Here is a 9302-nt window from a genome sequence, read left to right as displayed (position 1 = left end):
GTAGACGCCCGGCCTGTCTCCAGTCTTTGAAGCCTGTCCGCCCCACAGTCATGAAGACAAAAGCGGCATGAGACTGCAGCCCCCAGGAACACAGAAACGCACGGAAGCTGTGTCAGTGCTTTAGGGAGCATAGTCAAACCATGTCCTCCAACGGTGTCCCAGCTCATGTAGGGCAAAATCCACCTCACCCCTCGGCTTCAGGTGAGTGGTAGCTGGGTATGGTCGGACCACCGCAAACCCAGAATCCGTGGCGAATGGAGACTGAAGTCATTCAGCGATCGGGGTTCTTGAGTCCAGATCCGAAGGGCTTTTCGTATAGTCCGCACGCTCACCGGACTCCACCGTGCACATATGGGAGATGGGTCGACCGCGACACACCTGATGGAGCGTATCCACTGGGGTGGTACGGCTCTGTGACGGGTCGCATGAAAGTCCCTAAGTAGCTAAAGCTGACTTTCAGCAGAGCCCGCGGCGGTGGGCAGCCTTAGCGAGGAAGATGCCTCAGCGCATCGTTCTTACACTACCACGAAGTTGAATGCTGTCTCATTTCGCGCGCTGCTATTCCATCCAAGCTAAACGGCCCCACGGTCACGATTTCCTCGCCTTGGCCGCGGCTCTTCTATTCGCTCGTGGTGATGGCTACGGCCGAACAGGCGGTTCGCAGCGTCGTATCCTGGCCTGACAGAGTTTGAACAACGTAGTGTGAACAACGTGTAGAGTGACAGGGCCCACCTCGGACTGTTGAGGATCCTAGCGCCGCGCCACACACAGCAGGCTTCGCCAGAACCCTCGAAGGTCAGTCGCCAGTAGACTCTGGTTGGGCATCGCTGCCACGCGAAGCATGGGGCGGTGCCTTTCCAGAGATGCCCCGCAGTCGTTAGATCCGAACACCCAACGGGAGATGGGTCTCACCGCGAAAGATGCAGTCTCCCAGTATGTACCTGTACATGGCCGTCGCGGATGCAGAAGCAGTCGTGACACGTCTGCCCTTGTTGGCTCCTGCATCAGAGGACCGGCTACCCTGTTGTCGGCCCGAGGTACCCCAGATCCTGACACCAAGTTGCAGCTCGTGGGGAAGCGCGACCGGGTAGACTTCCTGAGCCCCCTACAGATGGCTCTGACCTTCTTTGTATGGCCACAGGCGACTCACGCGCGCCGATGCACCAACTTGGAAGCAGCCGTATTGCCACTAGCGCTGATGTCTGGTTCCTGTCTGCATGGCCGGCCGACAAGTGCGCCGCCGGCAGGGAGAGTCACCGATGGCGGCCCGTCCTACAGTGACTCTCTGACGGATATGGTTGACCGAGCAGACACTTCGTAGTGGTGCAGTTCACTGAGAGGAAGCCTCAGCCTCTATGCGGTCGGTGAGACTAGCTGTCCGGGCCAGAATGTAACTGTATTCGAGGGGGCGGTGCCCTGGGACAGGGACAGCTCGTCAACAGAACCCAGGTCCCAACTGATCAACGGCTTTCCCTTGCCTTTGCGACTTAACTAGCAAGAAAGTTAAGCAAGGGGACTCGCACAGCGTTTTCCCTTTCTGGCTTCGTCTCGTGTCTCCCCAGAGACTGTATTGCTGATAGCTATCCCGTTGGAACGTAGCTCTTACGCTTCGGCCTCCGCCTACCCACCACCTTTTTGCCTGTCAGTGTCAGTGGCGCGCCAAAGACTCCTCAGGTCTTACAGTGCGTTTGGGGGAGTTGTTTTTATTCGAAAGGTTTCTTTCTTGGCTCTTTTCTCAGCCGCCGCCGGCAAATGGCGTTCAGCTGCCTTTCTCTTTATTGCAGTATCATAGGCTCAATATGGCAAGAGAGGTGCAAAAGAAGCCCGTAGTGCCAGCTCCTACACGCGTGTTTGCATTCACGCACATAGAACCTGTGACCTACCGTAGAGTTACCGCCACTACTGCGCCCGAAGCCCCCTTTCTTTGTCAGTCCCCGTAGGAACGAGCCGTACGGGAGACCTACCGTTGGTATTGTGGCGGCAGCCTTTGCGGCAGATCGGTGTCTCACTGTCAGGTCATCCCCGCCTGTCTGCCACAGGTTACGTCGTCCAGGTGTTGTGGCGAACCGAGGCAGCGCTACAGCAGCGACCTTGTCAAGCTAGATTCTGCAGAATGGCGGCCTCTATTGACTATCACGGGGAGGCCCAGCCTCTGACTACGTGGGAGTGGGTGACTCAGCAGATGGCACCTGTACGGCAGCTGCGAGTGAATTTGACAGACTTCGAGAGCGTTATCGAGCCCGACGTGTGGCTGCAGGTCCTCTATATTTCGGCAGCCTTGTTCTTTGTGCTTTCGCTCCGCGGTCTGAGTCATCAAGAGAGTGCGAAAATGGGAAATATCTACGGAGTGATAGGAATGCTGGTAGCCGTGTGCAGCACCCTTGTTTCGCCTTTCGTCTACGAGCGTGCAATCTGGATCTTCTTCGTTGTGTGCGTCCCACCCGCACTCGTGGCTATTGCCATCGCCATGTTCGTCAAAATGACCTCTATACCTCAGCTGTAAGCTTCAAAAGGAAGAAAGAGAACTCTTTGTTCCTGACTGGCCCTGCACAGTCGGCCTCGACAGACTGAAGTTCCACACCTAGCCGCACTCTGGTAACCTTCCAACAGAAGACGGGCCAGTCAGCCTCCCCCTCTACCTACCAACCAGCTCGGTCTTGGGAGCTGGTTGCTAACAAGGCCGATCTGCTCAGAACTGCCAGATGATACTACGCCTGTCGTAGCAGCATTAGCACTTGGGACAATTACTAACTAATGATGGTGTTCTTGCAGATTACGCCGTAGAGACCTTCGGGCTGGTACTAATGAAAAGAAGGCAGCGTTTGTTCCCTTGGCTTTCTACCGTAGCTGCCTGGAGGTCAGGACGTCCCAGCACTTCCGAAATGTCAACAGCGTCTACAACTCGCGCGGTGGCCCGGTAACGATGCAGATGTCTTGTAGGTAGAGGACCTCGAAGGGTGCGATCTCCTGTTTTCATTTTCTACAGTGTAGGGGCCTTGAACGCCTTTGGCGGCCTGGCTGCCACCTTGGAAAGCTACGCTCTTTATTTCTCACCATACGAGGTCGCCAAGCAAGATGCCATGCATTCAGTAGGAGAGGCCCGCTACCTGCAGTTCCAAGTGTACCAAACAGTCTTTTACCTGATCGGTGAGCTCTGTGGGATGCAAGCTGAGAGTAAAAACTCTCCGTGGTGCTCGCTGTGCAGTCGAGCCAGCGAGTACCTGTTCTGTTGGGGTGCATACCGTTCCGATGTTTGCCGTTGCGTCCGCCCGGGATTCTTGTGAGAGTCGCTCGGCTTTGTTTCTTCCTTCTTTGGAGTAGAGAAAGATGTCACAGGCGAGTTGCCGTAATGCAAGGGGAAACGTGTGCGATGGTAGGTCCGTGGAGGCAGCAGACCAGGAATCTTTCTCCCCCTTGACCCTAGTGCTGCCATTCCTACATCGTAAGAGCTGAGATACGGAAGCTCAGGACGCAGTAACGAGACAGGGGGAGACGCATTACCTAGTGCTGGCAAAGACCAAGGAGTGTGGTGCCGAGGAGAAACGTGATAGGTGCGATCCGACAGAGACGAAACGGCTCAGCAAGAAACGGGAGCAGATAACCCGATTTTACCAGTCCCCCCAAGCCCCTGATGTCAGGGCTTCGGAAGCGGCCACCCATGTGTAAGTTGCTCGGGTGAGAGCATACTTGTTCTCCGACAAACGTGCTCATCGCTCTGTAAGGGCTTCTTGCGCTGACGTTCGGAGTCCCTGGGTCTACGCATGTTGTCTCAGGCGCGTCGATTGGAATGATAACGTTCACAGGTTCGATGGTTGCTTGCGGGAAGTTGTCAGGCTGGATCGCATCGAAACCCCGGGTGATCCCCCTACGTTGGCTATGGATGCCGGCCATGCTTCTTCTACTTCTGGCCGCTGGAGCAGCCGCAGGTGTCCTGGGGCTCAATGAGGTTCCTGTTGGTGCGGCTTGTCTTGCCGTGTGCACTTTCCTTTCTGCTTTATATGGAATCTGCTTTGTCATGGCTATTGGGGGAGCGGACATGCCAGTCGTGATCTCCGTTCTCAACAGCGGGAGCGGCTGGTCGGGTGTTTTTGCGGGTTTGACTCTTCAGAACAGCATCATAATCATTGCAGGTGCCTTTGTCGGAGCCTCAGGTATTATTTTGTCGTACCTGATGTGCAAAGCCATGAACCGTTCTCTTTACAACGTCCTCGTAGGAGGTTTCGGCGATACGGGTGGTACCGCGGAGCAGTTTCAGGGAGAAGCTACAATAGCTAAGTCAGAAGACGTGTGCGATTCCCTAGTGGACGCGCAGAGCGTCATCATTGTTCCTGGCTACGGCATGGCTGTATCCCGTGCACAGTTCGCCGTCCAGGAGCTCACACAAGAACTGCGGAATCGAGGAACTGAAGTGCGGTTCGCTGTTCACCCTGTAGCAGGGCGCCTCCCTGGACATATGAACGTACTGCTGGCTGAGGCTAATGTTCCCTACGACATTGTGTTTTCAATGGATGAGATCAACCATGCTTTCCCGTCTACGGATGTTGTCATCATTATTGGAGCAAACGACACTGTCAACCCCGCCGCGCAGAACGTCCCCGGATGCCCCATCTATGGAATGCCTGTCCTCGAAGTCTGGAAGGCGAAGAAGGTGGTTGTGCTGAAGCGCTCATTGCGTGTTGGCTACGCGGGAGTCGATAATCCACTCTTCTTCTACCCGAACTGCGAAATGCTTCTGGGTGACGCCAAAGCCTCTGTCGTTGGGTTGACTTCGGGCCTGCGAGAACGCTCAGCAACTTCGGCTCCCAAGGCGGCCGTCACGGTAGCCGACAATAACGCGGTTGCTGTTACGGTTGGCCCTGTGGAAGACGGGAAATCTAGTGCGCAACTTACGGCTCGGACGGTTGTCAGCGTCGAAAAACCAGGGGGAGCAGTTGGACCGGACACTGCAGTAAGACGCGCTGACAGCTACTAGGTTCACTGTTCGGACAGGTGTCAACGAATAGTGCGCGACCTTATCATGGCCCCAGTGGGCTAGAGTGTATTACCACACTGAGAATGGCACCCCCCTCTCGAGCTGCTCCCCCGGCTGAGGCCACCAGGCTTACTCCCAGAGGAGGCTAAGATGTTGCTGTTAGGCCGTTGATGCAACGCGTGAGAGGGCGGAACCTTGCTGTGGGCTCAGGAGAACGCCATAGCCAATGTGAACGCAAACACTTCTTCGTGTGCACTGGTTGGGCTTTTCCGGCTGGGTCTGGGTACCTCAGTTCTTATTCTGCTTTGCGCTGGACCCCGTGTTTGTTCAGGCTGCCGCAGCAGCTCCTCCCACTTTCTACGTCGGGGTTCTCAAGGAGCGTGGAGAGATGGAACGCCGTGTGGCTATGACTCCTTCAGTGGTGAAACGGCTCCGGGATGAACTTCAGCTAGGGACGATTGTTGAGAAACAGGCAGGGCTCCGCGCGGGTTTTCCAGATGAGCAGTACGTGCAGGCTGGAGCTGTGATTGCAGAAACACCAGAAGACGTAGTCCAAGGATCTCGAGTAATCGTCAAAGTTACTACCTTCAACGCATCCGAGATCTTCCTCAAGGCGGCTGAGACAACTTCCTCGACACCTGGCGGACCACCTCAGCGGTCTAGCGCCGTGTCACAAGAGAACTCCGAGAAGATTTTTGTCGCAGGTTTCATTGGTCCCAACAGCCAGTCTGCGACACTCGAGTCTCTGGTCCATCAAGCGATTCGATCAAAAGCCACGGTCATTTCACTCGATGTCTTGCCACGTCTGACCATCACTCAGAAAATGGATGTTCTATCAAGTACCGCCAAGCTGGCCGGATACAGGGCGGTCGTGGAAGCTATCTCTCATTTTGGGTGGCTGATGGGTCCCGAAATTACAGCGGCCGGGAAGTACCCCCCTGCCAAGGTACTTGTGATTGGAGCGGGTGTCGCGGGTCTCCAAGCCATTGGGGACGCTCACCGCATGGGAGCCGATGTGCGAGCTTTCGACATTCGTCTCGAGTGCAAGGATCAGGTTGAATCTGTCGGTGGCAAGTATCTGATCATGAACTTTGACGATGACGGTGAAGGCGGAGGACGCTCAGAGGGAGGGTACGCAAAGCCGATGAGTGAGGAATTTATCAGGAAGGAAATGGAACTTTTCACGGACCAGTGCAAGGAGATTGACATCCTCATCACCACAGCCTCCATTCCAGGCCGTCCAGCACCCAAGCTGATCAAGCGGGAGCACGTAGACCTTATGAAGCCAGGCAGCGTTATAGTCGACCTCGCGGCGCCGACGGGGGGGAACGTGGAAGTGACGAAGCCTGGTGAAGTCTATGTATATAACAACAAGGTCACCGTAGTAGGTTCTACAGATCTGCCGTCAAGGATGGCTCCACAAGCCTCCGAAATGTTTGCTCGTAACATTTACAATCTGCTGCAACATATGGGAGGAGGGAGCAACTTTCGCGTAGATTTTGATGACGAGGTCGTCCGAGCAATTACCGTGACACGAAACGGAGAAAAGACTTTCCCTCCACCGGCGAAGCCGCAGCCGCCCCCTCAAGCCCCTGCCGCATCCCAGCAAGCAGGTGGCTTGGCGCAGAACACTCCAGCTGCTTTGTCTACTGACAAGCCAGAAGCAGCCGTAGCTCCATCCCGCTGGGATAAGTTCAACTCTTTCATGACGCGGCGTTGGAGAGGGATTGCGGCACCTTTAGACGTGATAACAGTGCTTGTTATTGGTCTTCTCACTGCTCTTTTTGCATCCACAGCTCCTCCATCTTTCCCTCCCTTGCTCTTCGTTTTCTTCCTTGCATGCTTTGTCGGTTACCTTCTCGTCTGGAATGTCGCGCCTGCACTTCACACTCCGCTTATGTCTGTCACAAATGCCATCAGCGGAGCTGTGGTTGTAGGTGGAATGTTAGGCATTAGTTCCCGGGCGTACGAGGCTTTCGATAAGGAGTCTATCTGCCCCCAAGGACAGCTAGGACCTCTTGAACCTTTCTACTGCCGCTCCCGAGGTACAGCGGCTATTATACTGAATGCAGTCGCCATAGCCGTCGCCTCCATGAATGTCTTCGGGGGATTTGCTGTGACACAGCGCATGCTTAACATGTTCAAGAAGTCGCGGAAATAGCTCTGCCAACTCTCTTTTTTGCTATTTTTGCAATCGGGAGGGCATGCCGACTTCGTCCACCTTACCCGCACTTTCTGGATTACAAAACAATGAAGAAGGTTCCTCGGCCTCGCGGACTCCAGGGAAAGGAGGTAAACAGATACGCTCCCGTCCCCCCAGCGAAGAAACAGAAATAGCCCAGGGCTCCTCTCAGTGGACGACCTGAGAAACAATCAGCCAACGTGATAAGACTGACAAAGTCCTGGACATGCTGCATTCGCCACCACCTGGGCTTCATGGTTCTTTCTTTCCAGTCTTGTTCCATAGGAAAAGAATATCGACGGAACGTTCCGCTCGAAGCGATGTCAGTCAAGACATCTTTGACACTAGCACGCACTCATCGGGTACGAGCTGTCTGTAACGCAGGAGCGTTACTGTGACGCCACACAAAGTCCGTTCAAGATCTGCCTACAGTGATCGCTGTCCGATTTCCTGGCTTCTCACTTGTGAAAGCCCCACGGATAGATGAAGGAAAGCTTTGTTGTGGCCTGCAGGTTTCCATTCAGGTTTAAGGAGACAGGTTTTTTTTAAGGTTTGATTGCAGACGTGCATGGAGAAGTCCAGACTTTCCTCGGTACTCACTGCACCTTTGTTACAAGGAGTTTCTGCGACTCCGCGCGGCAGTTGCGAAGGAGCTCCTTCTGTTCACTTCTCAGGTCTGTACATGTGTCTGAGCTCACCTTTCTCCATCCGTTGTCCAAGGACCTGACTTTGTCTCGTCCTTCTGCGCACTGATTTAAAAAACCCGTTGTCTCTGCTTCCTGTATCACTCCAACTGATGCGACCGCTGCAGAGGCTTCATCGGTTATAAGCTATTAACTCGATTCGGAGTCTAGCTCATCGGAGGACACAACAGTCCGCAAACAGCTGCTCCGTTTCCATATCTGAGTTTCTGCTCGTTGCTCCTCGGGACCCATGCTATACGTGTGTACGATACATAGAGAACAGAGTCATCTTTCACTCTCGTACCTTTGAAAGAGCTCTACTAAACTACCTCGTTCGGAATCCTAGTGTCGCAAACTCCTGTACAACAACAAGGTCCAGTGGTTGGTCTAGTTCTCCGCTGGAGCAACATATCAAAGCCTAAGAATGACCCGTCTCTGCTCCTCCCTTCATATCGAAATTCCATTCCTTGGCTCAAAAAAAGCCACGCCTCTCGGGTTGTGGTGTACGTCAAGCATGCCTCCGGGCAGACTCACTCCTCCCCTTGTAGGTGCCCGATTAACCTCACCTTCATAACTTGAGGTGTTTCACACGAGGGCGTTTTTATCTCTACCAATCACTGGCAACACATTGTCTGTGTGGTCAGCAGCAGAGTGGGAAGGTGAAAATAAGTGGTTGAGACATGCATGGCGTATTATTAACTCCGGACAGAATAAGAAGTGTCTTATTCTCCTATCCCATCGCTAAGAAGGAAAGGCGACCGACATAAAAGCTTTAAAGGCAGGAAAATGAATCCACACTGAACATACAACTCAAAAGTCCAAGGACAGTATAATGCAACCTGGGACTTCGAGGAAATATCCTTATACCGGTTTCTTGGCTGTGTGCCGGGTGTAATCTGTAAACACTATGAATATGTCAGGTATCTTTGCCTGCCTTGCCTTCCCGTTTCCTTTCAACGAAACCGTTCTGTCCTTGCTCTGATGAATGAATCGAACGTAGGTATAGCTATCTCCACACTACGACTACTACCATCCGCCCGAAGAAGCCCGGTACCACCTGGCAAGAACTCATCACGCACACCTTGCAGAGGAGCGGAAGAAAAACAAGAACGGTAAGGAGCTGTCGTCGACGGATACTACCTAAGCCTGCCCCAAGCTGGCGATACGTCTGTTGTCCGGGAGAGTTTGCGAGTTTTATCAGAGAGAAGAACTTTTGTACTGTTTGAAAAGACATAAGAGACAATACAGAGTCTTCGAATTTGACGACAAAGGACACACGTGGACGGGGTCTCGTCACAATGTATTTCCACGGTGAACAACATGCCCGGCGACGTCGAGCGAAACAATCCAAACCTATAAGTACATGAAACCATTACCACGCACACAGCGGTATAGCCTGCCATAACTAAACCCGGTAGCCACTCTCCTAACTATAACCATTGAAACGTTCATCTATCTATCTATC

The 9302-nt window shown here is 53.7% G+C and overlaps 2 protein-coding genes across 2 annotated transcripts in view; one reads left to right on the top strand and one right to left on the bottom strand.

Annotated features, from left to right (window-relative positions):
• Positions 1-1373: 1373 nt before the first annotated feature.
• Positions 1374-7968, top strand: CSUI_004727 (nad transhydrogenase subunit beta). The gene is made up of 4 exons (XM_068064912.1): positions 1374-2499; positions 2987-3147; positions 3774-4948; positions 5304-7968. Exons 1-4 carry the CDS (start codon positions 2114-2116, stop codon positions 7131-7133), a joined length of 3552 nt encoding a protein of 1183 aa, XP_067923113.1. The 5' UTR covers positions 1374-2113; the 3' UTR covers positions 7134-7968.
• A 992-nt stretch (positions 7969-8960) lies between these two features.
• Positions 8961-9302, bottom strand: part of CSUI_004726 (endonuclease exonuclease phosphatase family protein) — a gene marked incomplete at its 5' end in the record, with an annotated part of 2991 nt that continues 2649 nt past the window's right edge. Inside the window, one exon of the mRNA XM_068064911.1 lies at positions 8961-9055. Coding sequence (XP_067923112.1) covers positions 8974-9055 — 82 coding nt within the window. The 3' untranslated portion in view covers positions 8961-8973. The remainder of the gene's footprint in view (positions 9056-9302) is intronic.

The sequence above is a fragment of the Cystoisospora suis genome, assembly GCF_002600585.1.
Source record: "Cystoisospora suis strain Wien I chromosome Unknown contig_2254, whole genome shotgun sequence".
NCBI lineage: Eukaryota > Apicomplexa > Conoidasida > Eucoccidiorida > Sarcocystidae > Cystoisospora > Cystoisospora suis.
The sequence above is the reverse complement of the archived record's forward strand: the minus strand, read 5'-3'. Positions and strand labels throughout refer to the sequence as shown.